The sequence below is a fragment of the Temnothorax nylanderi genome, unplaced genomic scaffold, assembly GCF_030848795.1.
Source record: "Temnothorax nylanderi isolate EJ_2023f unplaced genomic scaffold, tnyl_v1.0 TNYL_tig0024_pilon, whole genome shotgun sequence".
Taxonomy (NCBI): domain Eukaryota; kingdom Metazoa; phylum Arthropoda; class Insecta; order Hymenoptera; family Formicidae; genus Temnothorax; species Temnothorax nylanderi.
The window spans coordinates 1,157,056-1,174,901 of record NW_027249086.1 but is presented as its reverse complement, the minus strand read 5'-3'; the positions used below and the strand labels follow the sequence as shown (position 1 = coordinate 1,174,901).

Here is a 17,846-nt window from a genome sequence, read left to right as displayed (position 1 = left end):
TACAGTTACAAAAAGTAAAGTTACAACATTCTTCATTTGTGTCTAAGTTAATCCTAGCTTATAGTTTTATTCCTAATCTTAAAAAAAAAAGAGAAATCTTAGCCTGTATAAAAGTCATTCTTCTTTTTCAATTATATTGGCACTCGGTTCATTCTAGGATTTATTCCCCGTGTTTCGAACTCTGGTAATGATAATAATAATAGTTCAAACAATAGATGATGCAACACGACGATAATTATAAAGCACAAACTCGGAAATGTGTGTGTGTGTCCGCAAGTCATCGCGGGTACCCAGACCCAGATACCCGGTTCTTTTCCCAACTTGTAATATTTATTCAACTGATTCAACAATCAAAATAAACCGCCGTCAAAAACATCATATCCGGTTTTACCTCACGACGGCACATATTGGCCGCGTTCAGCAGATACAACTGTTGAGTTCGTCTTATCAACACTCTGCGTTGATTGGTTGGTTCTAAAAGTAAGAGCCAATCACGTTCGACTGCTACTCAGCGGCTTGATCTGCTGAACGCGCCCATTGTCCGATCCCCTGCTTTAGAATCTCTATACCTGACCAATCACTAAAAGCGCCATATAAAATCAAATCACTGTGATTGGTCAGGTCAGGTACAGGCCAGTACAGGCATGAGGCAATAGAGAATCTGACATTGTGCAAGGCCACTGCAAGGGCCTTTACACGTATGTCGTATGTATATATGCATGTATGTGCATACATATGCGTATATAATGTAATTTTATTTGTAAATCATGAATCGTGACTGACGTTTAAAGAGACAGGAGCCAATATAAATTAAAGAAGAAGAAGTGATTGACGTTTATTGTAAACATATATTCGATATCGTGGTCTGATGCGTATCGTGCAAGGTTTATAAGGATGAAAAAACAATTTACAAATTACATTACTCGACTATATAGCTATTCGGTTCAAAGTGTGACTGAGTGAGACAGTGTGAGATATCAATTGAGTCAAAGCAGTCAAAGAGCATAGACAGCATAGTAGACCATGTCGTGCAAAATGGAACTTGTAAAAGCTGTTTTGGAGAAAATAGCGAATAGCAAAGGTTTTGGTCGATGTATGAAAAATGTGAGTACAAGAAATTTCATTTAATTCACCAAAATATTTTATGTATCTAATTAGATACCTAGCTCTAAACCTAGCAATTATTTTGTGTTATCTATTTCCTATTATATATATATATAAAGATACCAATATATGTTGTTTATACATTGTGTATGCATGATTTCTGAATAGGTGAGATTACTGTCAGCTGGCGATGGAAAATGCAAAGCGCAATTTACTGTGGCGGAAGAGCACTTAAATCTCGGTGGTTTTTTACATGGTGGTTTTACCACTACCATTATAGACTGTGTATCTACATATGCATTAATGACTCACAAAACTGATCCTCCTCCTGGTGCTTCTGTAGACCTGCATGTGACGTAAGGATATCAAATTTTTATCAAATTTCTTTATTTTATTATATTTTAATCATTTTTATATACACACACATTTGAAATTACTCTCTATTACGCTAATCACATTATCAATCTTTTCTTCATGCATGTTTCGATAAATTAAATCTGCTCTACACTGATGTAAAAATGTATATGCAATCTACGATATACATTGGTTAGAGAGACTAGAAATTGAATTGAAATGTAACGATTGTAACTTAGTAATTTTTATTAGTAAAAAAATATGCAAAAATGCTTAGATTGTACAACAGAATAATTAATGGCACAGGTTTTTGAAGGCTGCATTTCCTGGTGAAACAGTGACGGTCGATGCTAAAACTGTGCGTGCCGGGAAGAAATTGGCTTTCCTCGCAGTGGAGCTTACAAAGAACGACGGTAAGGATGTGGTTGCTCGTGGGCAACAAACAAAGTATCTCGGATCGGTTAGTCAATGAAACTAGAGGTTATTAGCTTGATTTATAAATGTCGATAAATGTATATAGTGTACCTAATGTACATATCCAACGTATGTAATAAAAAGTGCAGGAGTTTTATATTAGTGCGTTACTATAAAAATTGTTCAACAATAAGCTTTGCTGCGATACGTATAACACGTATGTCGTATACAGTATTGAGTATATTGAGTATACACAATACTCGGCCTGTATCGCATCATACGTATGTGCAAACGTCTAACGATCGCGCGATGCTACTTCTGCAAATGCTTCTATTTATAACAATATAACTGCATAAAGAATATGGCGTATATCTGAAATGCAAGATTGCAAGAGCGCGACTATCTGCGATAGAGAGGAGAGAAAGGATGATCTTTCTATCGTCGTGTTGCAATGTCTTTTAAAAGTGACTCGAGTTCTTTCACTCTTTGCGACAAATCGTCAGCCTGCTCTCGCAATGTCTTAGCCTCCCGATCACTTTCTTCGAACATCCTTTGCAAATATTCGACTTTCTCGTCGCGATTTAACGAATCCATGTCCTTGACGTAGTCACGACTGGGTGCAAGATATTTCTCAGCTTCCCTACGCGTACGCACGCGAGAAATAGTATTGTCGCGATCCTCGCAATTGTCGCAACAATCGGACCACGCGCTCAAGTCTACGTAAGGAATCTCGTCACAACTGACATAGTCATTACGACCTTCGGGCAGTAGAAACACGTTGGGTTGCACGCGAGTAATATTGTCGCCGTTGTCGCACAAGATTCTGGCTAGTGACGCTTGTTGGATCTGTGCGAGCTGTTCCGCGGTAAAAGCGCTCGGATTCTCATACCAGAACCGATCGCCATCCCGGGTCCGCCGGAATTGTTCCAATAGGAGACATTTGAACAACGGTCCGACTTTCATCCCCGGCAATTGATCCTCGAGAATACCACCGACCCAGACGTCTATATTGCCCGGGTGGCCATACAGTTCGCGCAGCTTCTGTCTCACTCGACTGCTGCTGATATCGTCAGCGAGATGCTCGAATGTCTCCACGCGCGACATGTTGCAATAAGCGCGCCATTCTAGATAGCCGGGAAGCCCGTGATCTCTTCCTCGCTGGATATTCATCGCCGCCAGATCCAGGGCAACCGCGTGCGCGGTACGGAACAGCTGTTCGGTGAGCTCGACATTGAGATTCTGTTCGGGCAGCTTCAGTTTCGCCGCCTTGACGTACATACCTCGGATCAGAGGGTCGACGCCACCCTCCTCCACCAGTCGCCAGGGCGCGAAAAACGCGTCTCGCAGATCGAGAGGACCCTGAGGGATCGGTTGGAAGGAGGCGTTCAGGCGCTCGAGACGCGGCTGGATGAGCGAATGGCCAAAACGTAGAGCGGCGGTGGCGAAAACGTTGGATATGCTGGCGTCGATGTTGGGATCGTAGCCCCGGTACGGCGGCCAGAGCTGAGAAGTTTCGTCGATTGCCGGTCCAAATATTCGCGGCAGCCAGTGCCGATAAGTGATGTGTTGCATCTCAGCGCCGACGATACGTCTCGCTTCCTGATACAGTTTCTCGCCGTTCCAGTGTGGATTCATCTCGCGTAGCGCGCGAGCGATGCGGTTGTGCTCGCGCAGCCATAAAGTGTGCATGGCCAGTAGGCCCACTTGCTCGTTCGCGCGAATGTCCCCGGCTACGAAGCAGTTGATCGAGCTCTCCAGTGGATTCCTACGACAGTCGACAAACTGGCCGGACGCGTACGGCAGCAGAGGCTTATGACCGGGAAGCGTGGGACCTTCCCGGAGCAATCCACGATCCGTCGTCAAGTCGCGCAGATCACGCGCCAGCTCGTCGTCGTAGCCATAGACTTGCGATCCGTCCAGGTAGCTGGTCAACTGATTCAGCTGTTCCCGAGGCGTCAGGCCACCCCATAGTATACTGGTCGCCCCGGAACCGCACACGGCGCTACTTCTCACGAAGTCGATGCATCGTCTGTTGTTGATGCGCGGATCACCTGGCGGCACTTCCATTGGGAAGCAGGGCGCGGCGTTGTCGCAGGATTTTTTGCAGTCGATCCCGTCCCACGACTCGCTCGACACCGATGGTAACGCGTGATCGAGATCATGGTCCAGGAACTGACCCCACTGCATCACCATGTGGGTGATCTGATCGTCCGACGTAATATCGTGAGTAGAGATCAGGGTGGTCGACACGAGGCGTGCAGCGGGCTTCGGATAACCGTAGTACCGCCGTCCTTTCTCCCAACCGACCGGCATCGAGAAACCGTTTTCGTAGATGGGTTGCAGAATTCTTCGAAATCCCGTGTACGACGAGCCCCAAGTACGATGGCGCAGATTATTGCAACTGCCGTCCACGGTCCGGTATTTGTGGTGGAAGCACCTGTTGGTGCAATTCTGCCGACGTCTATGACCGGTGCATCCGGACAATCGTTCAATTTCCTTGACCTAAAACGGGACGCGCGTACACGTATAATTATTTATTTTAGGATACAACGTGCTCGTGCTCGATGTACTCGAGAGCACGTAGCGCGTTTACCTGTTCAGGCGTCAAGATTTCCTCGTAACGAAACTCATCGGTCACGTTTGCCTTACTGCCAGCATCCACCATACGTCGGATATTGACGAGAGTTCTCTCGAAGAGCTCGGCGGGTCTGGCGGCCGCGCGACCGATCGCGTTCGGAAACCGTGCCACCCGGAATGGATTATGTTTGGATGAGCCGTCGGGATTAAAGAGAGACGATAGCGTTTTGTTGATGGCACGATCGATCTCCTCGGTGGCACTTTGGAAGGCTCGTATGACGAGCGTATCCGCTGCCGCACCGGGCTGCCGAACGCGCACCAAAGCATCGGCAGTTGCGCGGCCGTAATCGTTTATAGCCGAACACTCGTATCTGTAAAAGGAAAATGACTGCAGTCAGCAGTGTTGTATCGTATGAGGAGTATGAGGAGGTTGACGATAGCTCGATATCAATTTTTGTCATCGTGTATCGTGTATCAAACTTTTTATTTAATATTTTCAACGTATAATAGCCAAAGATTTTATAGAATCGTCAAATTAATGCAATCGCAACATGTATGCATTAAATGTCATTAATTGTCCGAATTACTAATTATTCTTCTTCAAGGGGAGATATCTCGACGAGAAATCATTTCCGCGCATTCACAAAAATAACTCGTGTAATCTTGTCGTGCAAAACGAGAGGCCTGATGACCAATGACCAACGACCAACGACCAACGACCAGCGTGGTCAAGGCCGTGTTACCCCAATCTTATACATACCTGCCTGAGTCTTGCGGAGTCACGTTAAAAATAACAAGACTCCCCCCACGCGTAATCTTGATCCTGTTGCCTTCAAGCGCGCTACCGTCCTTTTTCCATTGTATCACTGGCTTCGGGATGCCCTCGACCCGGCAAGGTACCTCGACGGTAGCATCCGGTTCCGCCTCCATGTCTTGCGGTCTGAAGAGCAGTCGAGGCGCCGTGAAGTCGACAACATTCAAATCCGCGAAGAGATGGACCATGTGATCGATACTTTTGAGGTAACACTCGTATTTGCCCGCGTCGGTTTCCTTAACCGCGAGGATACGCAGCAAGGTGCCATCGTTTTCGAGCGAGATTCTGTCGCCAAAGGAGATTGATCGGCCGTCTCGAAGCCAGCGAACCGCGGGCCTGGGATTGCCTAGCGCTCGACAGGAGAAGGTCACGTTGGTGCCGGCGCTCACGTTCTGCGATTCTGGCCTTTCAGCGAGTATCAACCGAGACGCCGCCGTGATAACCGCTCTGGCCTTCCTAGATTTGGTCGAGCCCATGTCGCTGCTGGCTACGCACTCGTACATCCCACTGTCCTGCTCGGTCGTGCCAGAGATGATCAAGGTGCCGTCCTCGCGGATCACGTATTTCTCACCGTCTTCGTGGATCGCGTACCTTTCGTTATCATCATCCGTTTCCCACGAGTATCTCCACTTGTTTTTCATCCATTTGATCTTCGGCGTCGGATCACCCGTTACTCGACATCTCAACGTTATCGTGTCACCAAATCGTACTACGGTGTCTTCCGGGCCTTCTATAATGCGCGGTTTCGCTGCGAAAGGAATCTTTTGTTATATGACTGAGATTTTGAAGAAAAATTAGAATTAGATAAATAATTAGATTAATGTGTGTGATGACACTGATGACTGATGAGATTATTTATTTTATTCGCGTTCTTCTCGTCTCTTTTTTATACAACTTCAGAACTTCTTTAGCTTTGGTATATCGCGATCATATATACATACATATATATATATCTATTTGTTTTATCTGCTTTTACCACTGAGATTCTGTCCACTGCGAGTTCTTGTATTTTAATATTAACAGGAAGAAAGAAATATACGATTGTACATACATACTTATAAAATACATTAAATATAATCTTCTATAAATTGATAATAGCATAATTTCAGAGTTTACTATCATCGAGATTCGAAAGCTTAGCTCTATAGAATTAATTAGCGGCAGTCAATTGAATGAAAAATGAATTTAATTGTCTTCCGGTGAAGGATCACGCGATAGACATCAGTGATAATGTCAAAATCATATGAGGTATGTATAATTGACACGTATAACAATGAACAATAAAAATGAAGAGTCAAAGGATAAATTCACTCCATAACGAAGTTTTATTGTTATGTTAAAAGCAAATTTTGTTATGGAGAAACAGTGGAGAGCATATTTACTCACTTTTGTTTTCTAAAAATAAAAGACTCGAAAGCCAAAAATTTCAGTAGTTTGATGAACGATATAGATATTAAGATATAAAATTAATAGAGAGGATATTACAAGTTTTACGGAGTTTTAATCTCACGGAATAAAGAAAGAAGAGTCTCTCTCTCTCTCTCTTTCTATATATATATACAGTATATATGTTGCTTTCAGATGATAATGACAGAAGATAAATGAATCTATCTCACGATGGTTTGGCGTGAGCGAGGTGCCGGCCGCTATTCTATTCTATACTCAACTGCAATGAAAGTCCTCGGGCAACATCGTTGTTAGGGAGCGACCCTTCATCTTGTGCGGGGATTGGCAAATCGCCGCCATCTCCGTAGGCCTGTCCCGCAGACGTTCCACCAGCCAGACCAGATTGCAGTCGCAGATGAGCGCGTTGCTGTCGAGACGCAGCCGCGTCATCGGGCCGACGTTGACGAACGCGTCCGCCGGTAGTCGATGAAGCTTGTTGTTGTGCAGAAACAGACGCTCCAGCGCCGGCAGGTCGTTGAACGTGCCCGGTCGGATCTCACGGAGGTGGTTGTGATGCAGGTACAACTGCTCGAGTCGTGGCAGCCCCGCGAACGCGCCCGGCGCGATGTGCTCCATGCGATTTTTGTACAAGTAGAGTATCCGTAGATTCGGTGCGCCCTCGAACGCGCCCACCGGCAGCCGTCGAATGTGGTTGTCGTTCAGCAGCAGAGTGTGCAATTTGTCGAGTCCGTCAAACGACCCCGCGCGCACTTCCGTGATGCTGTTAAATCGGAGATCTCTGAAAGAATTTCGAGCATTCGAGCATTCGAGCATTCGAGCCTCGAGTCGCCATCGAGGATGAGTGCCAGATAGAAAGAATCGAGACGTTCTATTGTTCTTGAGAAATCGCGGACGAGCCATACTTTGCCGAAAATTAAATGTGAACGTCATCAATTGTCATCAAATGTCATAATAATAAATATCTTTTGCGAGAAAGGCATATTGCAGCGTGTCAAAAGAGAGAGCCTTATATCGCCGACGTGGCAGATTACCGATATGATAGAAGCAATAGAAGCAAATAGGATAATGTCGTTGATTTTGAATTTTATTTATATTTTTACGAATATCTCATGTACGATCTTAGATCTTCAAAATCAGACGGTTACATTTCGATGATCGCATTTTACGCTAAATGTGAGATAAATATATCTGAAGAGAATTTCATATGTGGGCGAGAATACCGTAGCTATCCGCCCACTTGTTTAGTAAAATGAGCGAACCAAGTATTCATAAGCGCTTTTCGGGATATAAGATGAAGTAAACAGCAATGATGCTTTCTTCGATAGACAAGTAATATATTTATTAAGATAAATAGAAATCGATTAGTAAATACGATTTGCGAAAACTTGATTCGAAACTTACGCGCGTGAATCTGCTTATTAGAAAAGATTACGATTATTGAATTAAATATATATATATATATATATATATATATATATCTTATTAACGGTACAAGTATACGCGTATGATGTCAATAAGGAAATCAGAGTGCGAGTACCATGCATCGTAATTAATAGGATATTTAGCTGCATGGTTTAATAGTTCAAAAATTTATCAAACTCGTAAAACGCATTGCATAACCGCATAATTATTACGACTTGGCGCGGCGCGCCGCGTGGCGTGGCGAAGATATTCCACTAGTTATCAGCCGCAGAGCGTCTCCTTAATTAATAATTTTACTCGACTCGTTGTACATTACTTCCTTTCTAAATTACTGACTTGAGTTCTCGCGCTTGACCCGATGATGTTTCAAGTTTCAACCTTCTTATCGTGTCAACGAATCGTCACCGCGTCGCGTCGCGTCGGCGCGAGTACGCGTGCCGAGAGAAGAATAGAAAAAGCCCGATTTGTAACTGGCGGATATTCTCCACACGGCGATAGCCTTTGTATTTTTCTACAAATTATATAAGCATATGCAATATTGAATAATGAATATTAATATAAATGTTTACATTACGTTTTATGATAATTTTTATATACGCGGTAATTTTTATTTTTATATAATTTTTACACACACACACACACGCACACAAGATATCAATAAACTGTGGTGGTAATGAATCAATTACAAAATGATAGTGCTATTTTCTACGAAAGAAAGCGATGTAATTAGCTCCAGTTCTTCAGTGTGACCTTAGATTACTTTGCAAACAATTTAATTGCACATTTCACGGTAATTAAATACTTTAAACGCGACCTCAATAAAATATTGCGTTAATGTTGACAGCGTTACGAAATTTGGAGCGAGTCACGAGAAATACTTATATACATCTTTATCTGGAAAGTAGAACAAAGCAAGTTTAAAATTATCGGTGTTGACATATTTAGATTATTGTAATGAAAGAAAAACAAGTTCTAAAATTACAAAATGAGATAAATCTATTTAAAAATTTTGATTACGATTATCCAAAAAGAAAACTTATACGTACAATAAATTCAATATCAATGAATGAAGAGTGCTGTTTATTTTAGACAAACAATTTTTCTTTACATTTATTAATATTAAAAGAGTTTAAATAAATACCGAGAAACCATTTTACGTACGTAGTACGTAAGCACTGGAAGTTTCTATCTGAATGATTCCTCTGTAAAATATTGTCTTATCTATAAAATAATAAATGTTTATTTCTTTAATATAATAATAACGTAACATTATTCTTCGCAAGTTTCGTCTGAAAAATTGAATTTTTAAACTGGCATTTTGCTTTTTGCCTTTTGTATATGTAAATGCATTTTGACGTCGAATTATTGATTTCTAACGCCAGTCATCGCACGTGGCCATTTCGATCGTTCGCCATCGATAGAAATGTGCATCGATGCGTACAAATATCGGTGGTTTATTCGTTTAACGCCGCGTGATGGAACGCGCGTATTAATAACGGAGATCGCGAGCGAATTAACGGCATTAATAACAGCGGATGAAGTGGATACATGAGAATGATTCCGGGAAGAGACACACACACACACGATCCAGTCTCTTCTGGACCGTATTTCGCTCGATCAAAATATCGAATTTCATCGAAGCCGCGGCTTCACCACTCGATTCATCGAGATGCACCGAGAATATCTATAACGATGATATAAGGGGACACTGTCCCCTTGTGGAATTTACGTTATCCTCAAATGAATATGCCTCGTTTCGTATAGTCGAAAGACTCCGCGCAGATTCGTATAAGATATTTTAAATTAATATTGCTGTTATCATCTGTGTATGGTAAAACAAAAATAAATAGATCAATTTTTAACTATTTCTCAAATAAACGTATAAAGAGTTATACAATACAATTTATATTCATGCCGCTTCTTTAACATTGAAATTGCCAAAAGAAAGATGAAACTTATTCATTAATTTTTTCTTAACAAACATATTATATGTAGAGAATCTGTTATTTGTATTTAGTTAAATAAAATGTTTTTGAATGATCTCGTGAACCGACAATCGACAATATCGTGTTAAATATGTTAGAGCGCTGGATAGCTCATCACTCATCGCTACGGAAATAACAGGCAGACTAATGTAAATTATAATCGCATTTATATGAGCGTAGGATGGTGCGAGAAAGACAGAAGGACAGAGAAGAAAAGAAATTTAACGCCGAGAACTTCTCTCTGGCTTACTCAGGCTTCATACGCGACATAATATGTGTGTGCAGAACCTCTATGAGTTGCGTGTTTACTTGTTCTTTATTTCAATAAAATTTCATCACCGTCGCATGAGCAGTGATTGTAGAATTAATCAAAGAGTCAAGTTTCATATCTCAGAGCCGCATCGTATAATGTATTCCAAATACTCGTTATATCTACTTTCTAACTTTGAAGAGAATTAATTCGAGATGGTCGCTATTTAAAAATGATGAATAAGAGACAGAGAGAGAGAGAGTTATTTTTTCTAAAAGGGTCAACTAGTTTAGATAAAATAAGATTGTAATTAGAAAAAATGAAACAGAACTTAATGTTGAAAAAGAATACAATTATTTATAATGAAAAGAAAAAAATGAGAAAATATATTTCTTATGTAAATATATATATAATAAAAAATTTTATTTATTTTATATTAACAAGTCGCATGAGAGAAAAGATCACGTATCAATAAAAAAAATAAATAAAATAAAACAGAAGTAGTTGTGTTCTCTAATAGGGTTTACATTTCCACAATGTGTTCTAAGGTTACACAACGATTTGTGTCATCTATAATTGCAGAATAGGGTCATGGTTAAATGGTGATCCTCTCTATTAAATAATCCTTTTGTGAAATATATTAAACTTTATTTTTAAAAGATGAAATTTTTAAATTAATATGTAGCAAATAATAGCAAGTAATAATTAGTAATAAATGATAGTCCTCGGCCCCCCCTGTCGATGGTTATGATAACAACGAGTATCATACACACACATATATATATATATATGATTATAATCCAATGTACTGATATATGTATATTCGAAGTCACATTAAGACTAAAGATAAATAGAATTAATAGCACTTATCGCTGATTCACAGAATCGCAAACTGATTCGCCAATGTTTGCCATACCATTCCATCTTTGTTCGAGATTTTGCAATGTAAATGACTTACAATAAAAATGATAAAGAACTCGTGTATATTCTTCATACAGACTGCAGATTATCCTTTTATTTTTTCCAACGAGCACGTCGAAATTTATGGGCATGATACTATATGCGGTATCGATGACACGTATCAGCGCGAGATAAATCGAGGTGAAATGATAAAATAGTCGGTCATCTACATCTACACATTGAGATATCACATTTTTTATCACGTTTATCATTTGTTAATTCAAGTATTAAATTTTTTTTCTGAAATACGCGCTTCTCGAGGCAGCGAAGTCTGCCGTGACGAAGTCGACTCGATATAAATGTCGAAAATATATATTCATAAAATAAATATACATTATTTATTAGGTAATGCCGCAGTATTAAGAATGTCGGATTAAACAAGTCTGTGGCATCATGTGCATCGAATTCGTTCAGCTAACCGCTTTACTCCATTCTCCTCCGTTCCTTTCTGCGAAACTCCACTTTAACGCCGCGCCCGCGTCCGCGTCCGCGCCCGCGCCGCATCGTAACCGTAACTTATATATATAGTTCCAAGTAGTCGGCGATCTTCGGTTTTGTTGATCTACTTTGCTTCACAAATCGATAACTTATACGTTCGCTCGCTAAATTAGACTTCTATTTTGAATTTACGCATTTGCTACGATTTTTATCGATTATTATAACGTGATTAATTCTCTGAGAGCATATTTCCAGTATTAAGTAATGAAATTCTTTTCTCTTTCGAGATCTATCGCAGATAATTGCACAGATCGATTACAATGCAATTATTAGTTTTTTTTTTAGTTTAGTTTTTAGTCTTCTATTAATTATAATGTACAGTGCGACGAATTCTTGAAACAAGTTTCGGGGCATTAGAGGAATAAGGAATTCTACCATTGAAACACGATGCGAAGAGTACAAATGCATTTTCCATTGCACTGCATGTGAGAAAACGCTCCGTAGTCAGTCGCGATCTTCTTAACTGATCATACGTCTCGATTAGTATCCTTCCTATAAGCGAATGTGCACTTTAACGCACTTTCTCTTGACCTTTCATCATTCACCACAATTCCACCTACGTTGATTGGTTATCAAGCAACGATGATTGCAGACAATTTCTCGTGTAATTATAAGCATCGTACTTTCGCGCGTGTAGGAAGATTTCAAACAACATTTTACGCGTTATGCAACACCGAAATTTCGAATAATATTTTAAATTAAACTAATGATATGAGAAAATGATTTTGCAAAGAAACAAAGAAACAAAGAAAGAGACGACTTACAGAACGGTGACATTGGCGGGCACCCGTGGTACTTGGGCCAGCTTTAGGAACATACATCGCACCTGCATCGTGCTGTTGTAACACACGCATTTATGCGGGCATTCTACCGTTGCTCCAGCGGCCTTCTGCGAGGGATCCGTCGCAAATAGGAGCGGCGGGACCAGCAACGTCCAGACGAACAGGTCCACGGTCGGCCTCATGTCGCCTCCTTCTTCGCTCGATCGTCGCGGGATTCAGGGTTCAGGGTTCAGGGTACTCGAGGGGTGTATCCACAGGAGAAGTAGGGTGCCGCGGCACCACGTGGAGTTTGTCGGACGCGCGCACTCTCTGTCTCTCTCTCTCTCTCTCTCTCTCTCTCTCTCTCTCTCTCTCTCTCTCTCTCTCTCTCTCTCTCTCTCTCTCTCTCTCTCTCTCTCTCTCTTTCCCTTTCTCGAGTACTTTCACCGCGTGTGTCCGAGGATCAATGAGAATCCGGTCGGACAAGAGTCAATACCGAACATCAGGGAGAAACATCACTGTCGGGATACGCTCCGGGAGAAGAAGGCCAGTCGCCAGTGCCGATTACAATAAGAGAGAGAGAGAGAGAGAGAAAGAAAGAGAGGAAAAAGGAAACGCGCGAGAAGGCCACGGCTGGCCGTCCAGTTCCCGAGCGGCGGCAGCCACTACTGTAGCCTGAAAGCCTGTAGCGCGCTACGCGACCTAAACGCGACTCGTACTCGCGTCTTGCGTCTTGCGTCTTGCGTCTCGCGTCCCGGGAGTTGGGACGGTTGGGAGTCGGGAGTCGAGAGTCGGGACCTCTCGTTGGGTCCGCTCGTCCCGATCGTCCAGAGAGAGGATTCATCGCGTCGCGCGGGAGTACAAAAGACTTCCCCGAGCACGAGACTCGCGACTCGCGACTCGCGACTCGCTCCTCTCCGCTTTCCTCCCTCCGCTCCGTTTCTCATTCTCGTGTCAGTGTCACCGCACGTCGCCCGTCGCCGCGTCGCGTCGAGGCACGTTGAACGAGCTAGTAGCTCGTAGCTCGTAACGCTACGACTGCTACGAGTCCAAGAGTACGAGAATAATACGCAAATTAGGGAAGAAGAGGTTTTCCATACTAATGATGGTTACGATGGTCGCGGTGCCAATCTGCCAACCTGCCAACGCGACTTGCTTTGCGAGTCACGAGATTATATTTCACCGGCGCGCGTCGTGAGAGAAGTACGTGCCAATAAGAGCTTAAATTCATTCAATTGTTTATTCATTCAAAAATAAAAAATAAAAAACTTTTAACGTTTCGATTCGCTTCAGACTTATTCAGACAATGACTATACAAACCAATGCAATGGCTCAGAAATGATTAAAAAAAGAAAAGATTAAAACTCGTCATCTTCTCTCGCTCTTGCGATTTTAGATGTAGAACATCCTCGTGTCATTCTTTAAGATATGTCTCTAATTTTTCCAATAGTATCCGTTTTAGATTCAATATCAATATTTTGCTTTCAATAATGACGAGATATCAATTTTGTTATATACTTTGCTTCAAATAGCTTCTTGACAGTTGGCACCGTCGATTTAAATTCAATAAATTTTACTAGTATCAATTCGTGGCGATGTGTGCGTGTGCGTGTGCGTGTGTGTGTATTTTGTTTATTGTTAGGTGGCATTAAGGTATTAATAATCCTTTTCAATAGAAATACATGATATCGATACCTTCTGTACAGGACGGAGAGAATATTAATAATAATCGTGGTATCGATACTTTCCTTCCTTTCTGACCGTTCCACTCGATATATCTCTCATTTGCTGATATTTATTACATAGATTCTAGTTTTGATAAAGTTATATAAATACATATCTCGGATTTTACTTTCGCTTGCCATATACCGTGTATCTAGATAATCTTAAGATGACTGTTATTTCATACTCGCTTATGCATGCTCTTATTCGCGTTGCGAGTAGGCGAGTAGGCGAGTAGGCGAGTAGGCAGAACAAGTGGACGACGAGTAGACGTGTGCACGTTTCCAGGTGTCCACTTTCCAGTGCACACCTGAAACCTGGAAGTCCTGGAACCTGGAACATGGCATAGAGCTATAATATAGAGCAGCGTAGATTGGATTTGCGTAGACGTAATACTCGTGGGCGTGAACGTTTTGTTTATACGTTTATACCGAGCGCCACGTTGCTCACAGACTCACAGTAGGTACGTACGATGAAACGAGTCAAACGGAGAGAAGGGTGGGAAGTAGCATTAGTCGAATCGATCCATTAGTGGCTTGCTATTGCTGTTTATATTTAGCTTACCTACGGTAAGAACGGTAGTGCTTAAGTTTACGCATTTACGCGTGTGCAGTTGCCCAAGCAAACCCGCGATCCGCGACCCGTGATATTGCGACAACCTGTAGCCTGTAACGAGACCTGCAGAGTGCAGATCTGAAATGCTTATAATTGTGGCGATCAAGCCAAATAAACGTTCGCGCTATAAGGAACAACGATATATGTATAGTTTTTCGTCAAGAGCAGTTTGTCGTACGTTTTAAATATATAAAATAAGGAAACACTGTTAAAAATCGGTAAATATATCTGAAGCCGAAGTTGCTTTCAACCAATCAATGTTTTCTGTTGTTGCGGCGTCTTTGCCTTTCAGCCTTTGACTTATTGTACGCTTCGTAAACCCAATTTATAGATGTATAATATTTTTATCGATTGGAATACTACAAACTAAAATATTTATTTTATGGTAATTTTACGTTTCTTTTATACTTACTTTATTGGAAAAAAAAATGTATCCTTATTCATCGACATCGAGGTGATCGACGTGAGATTTTAGTCGGCATCGCGACGGCGCGGCGGCGGCGGCGGGGCACCGCGCGAGACACGCGCTTTAGATTATAGACTTTATGCACCAGACGTCCCGCATACATTACATATCGGGAGTTATGCGGAGGAAAATTCGTTGACCTTATTTCTTAACGAAGACTGTATACGTATTCTCTGCCTGTATTCTATACCGTACGTGTTTACGTGTATCGCGGATCGCGGTAAAGGTAAAGGATCTGAGAATCGATATCGTTTGATGTCTAATTTGTCATCCTGAAATGAGAGGAATACCGTGTCGCGTACGTTTGTTAAATTAATTCCTGCTGCTCTTTGGCCTTTCTAATTAAAATCCATACAAATTATGGCTAAATAATTTTTCAACAATATTATACATAAAGATTAAATTACACTACTAGAATATCCCCTCTGTAAATTGTATTCTTTGAATACACGCTTTATGGCTAAGCTTATGCATTCTTTTGCCAGATAACTGACAATGAAACTTGTTGGAATGCTTGTCACTTATACTATAGTGGCGTGTTCGTGACGATGATACCGCGTTACCTAAAACGGTAGATGCGTAATCCTGAGATTCTCGAGTAGGCGCTGCTGACACGAAATACGCGCGGATATAGCAAATGAAATTTCCCGAGCGAGTCATAAGTCACGAAGTCACAACTCACAACCGTAGTCGTCGAAGGCGGTACATCATTTTATGACGCGATTATGACTGCCGAAGGATATGGTATACGACTCTCCTTATATGCCGTGTACAAGGAAATTACGATTGTTTTAGTTTAGTTTTAGCAGAAAAATAGAAGAAATGCTGATTCGAGAAAAGGGATGATTGTATCACGTAGATGCATATGTAGATGAAGACCGTTCGAGATACCATCCGTCATCCAAATATCAGATGAGAGATCAAAGGACTTGAATGTTAGTCGCTCACTGACGGCATTGTCCAAATCAGGCCACCGCCTCACCGCGTGCGATTTTTAATTTCTCAGTGCTTAATCAATCGAAATAATTAAAACGTAATTGAGGAGATGCTATGTTATCCCTACGAGAAAATACGACGAGAAAAGAGTGACGAAAAGGATAAAGGATAAAGGAGACGATAGATGTGGTTGCATTTAAAACTAAATCAGCGAGTTTATGCGCAATTCGCAGCGCGCAAATTTTTGCTATTTTCGAAGATTCTTTGCGATCTGTTTTTAGATTGGTGCAGAAAGCATCCATTTGTCACAGATTCACCGAGATATTTCCGCTCTTCATTAGTTCATTCTCGCCTTCTCATCTATTTTAGCTCGTCCTTGCATCGTGTCGGTTGTCGGTTTGCAGATGTGTGAGATCAGTGAGATGTGCGAAGGACTGATGCGAACTGCGAACTGCGAACTGCGAAGGGGCGTAGATATCGTCAGCGTTGTAATTTGCATCGCGATACCGATGAATATCGGTTGCGTAATTCATCACAATGTAACGCGATGTCGTCGCTGCGATTGCAGAATCGATCTCGCGTGGTTACCTCCTCAACCATGTAGGAAGCAATTATTGTTATATAACTGTAATATATGTGCATCATTTGGAGAGCGCAAATGAGCTTTTAACCTTAGCTAGATTACTACCATCTATTATAGTCTATAGTCTACAATCTCTATTCTTTATATCTATAGAATAGAAACTGAATAGAAACTTTCAGAGTTTGATTATATAAAAATTCTCCTTTGTTTTAAGCTTGTTTTACAACTTAATTGTTTCCTATATTTGGTTCCAAAATAAAATTATGTAATTTTGCTTAAACAGGCTTTGACGTTCCGATAAAAAAAAGGATTTAAAAAAAGGTATTAATATTTGCCTAACAATGAGTTATAAGCAGATAACGGATGCTCTCAGACCTGTGGTAGTAATAACGACGTAGATAAAAATTAAGGGTAGTAATAACACCTAGAGTTAAGCAATGCAATAGATATTATATTTAATTATACCAATATTTTAATTCTTTAAAAATTATGAACGTAAAAGAAGACATCAAGTGTTGTCTCGACTGTTTAATTGGAAAATCTAAGATAAAGAATGTTGAATGCCATGCATAAATACCGTTCCGAAACGTTTTGTATGCCAAATGTGTTTCGGATATAGGTAAAGTCGAGTTTCCTGTATCTAAATAGAACAAGGTTAATCGCAATCTTCCTGTATGTATAATGTAACGCGTACTTTATGATAAAAATCGCTGAATAGAATCGACTGAATGCACATCACCTTGCATTAGGGATAGGACGCACCTACAGTTTTTCGAAGGTCGATAATATTTCTTTGCGTCAATTAAAATGTGAATATTGAAAAAGAGAGCTTATAGAATCTCATGTTACGAGGGACTTTGTCCAACCCTGAATAAGATATAAGATACGAATAATTTGCTTTCAATTTAAATATTTTATGCGCTTATTATTCTATATACATGCGGAGAAGAATCTCATCCGAGTAAGGCCACAATAATT

General features: G+C 41.2%; 2 protein-coding genes across 2 annotated transcripts; one reads left to right on the top strand and one right to left on the bottom strand.

Annotated features, from left to right (window-relative positions):
* Positions 1–102: 102 nt before the first annotated feature.
* On the top strand, positions 103–2,029 carry LOC139769743 (acyl-coenzyme A thioesterase 13). Its single transcript, XM_071701058.1, has 3 exons — positions 103–1,104; positions 1,273–1,460; positions 1,765–2,029. The coding sequence occupies exons 1-3, from the start codon at positions 1,024–1,026 to the stop codon at positions 1,928–1,930; spliced, it is 435 nt and encodes a 144-aa protein (XP_071557159.1). The 5' UTR covers positions 103–1,023; the 3' UTR covers positions 1,931–2,029.
* Pxn (Peroxidasin) lies at positions 1,475–13,443 on the bottom strand. The gene is given in 6 exon segments (XM_071701053.1): positions 1,475–2,322; positions 2,324–4,374; positions 4,466–4,820; positions 5,210–6,011; positions 6,931–7,448; positions 12,550–13,443. Coding segments are annotated over 6 exon segments (4,101 nt in total). The 5' UTR covers positions 12,750–13,443; the 3' UTR covers positions 1,475–2,147.
* Between the last annotated feature and the right edge of the window lie 4,403 nt (positions 13,444–17,846).

Excerpts from the sequence above, each read along its gene's own strand:
- LOC139769743 (XM_071701058.1), top strand. The coding sequence starts at position 1,024 with ATGTCGTGCAAAATGGAACTTGTAAAAGCTGTTTTGGAGAAAATAGCG. Across the intron at positions 1,105-1,272 it reads TTGGTCGATGTATGAAAAAT|GTGAGATTACTGTCAGCTGG; the intron begins GTGAGTACAAGA and ends ATTTCTGAATAG. Across the intron at positions 1,461-1,764 it reads TCTGTAGACCTGCATGTGAC|GTTTTTGAAGGCTGCATTTC; the intron begins GTAAGGATATCA and ends TTAATGGCACAG.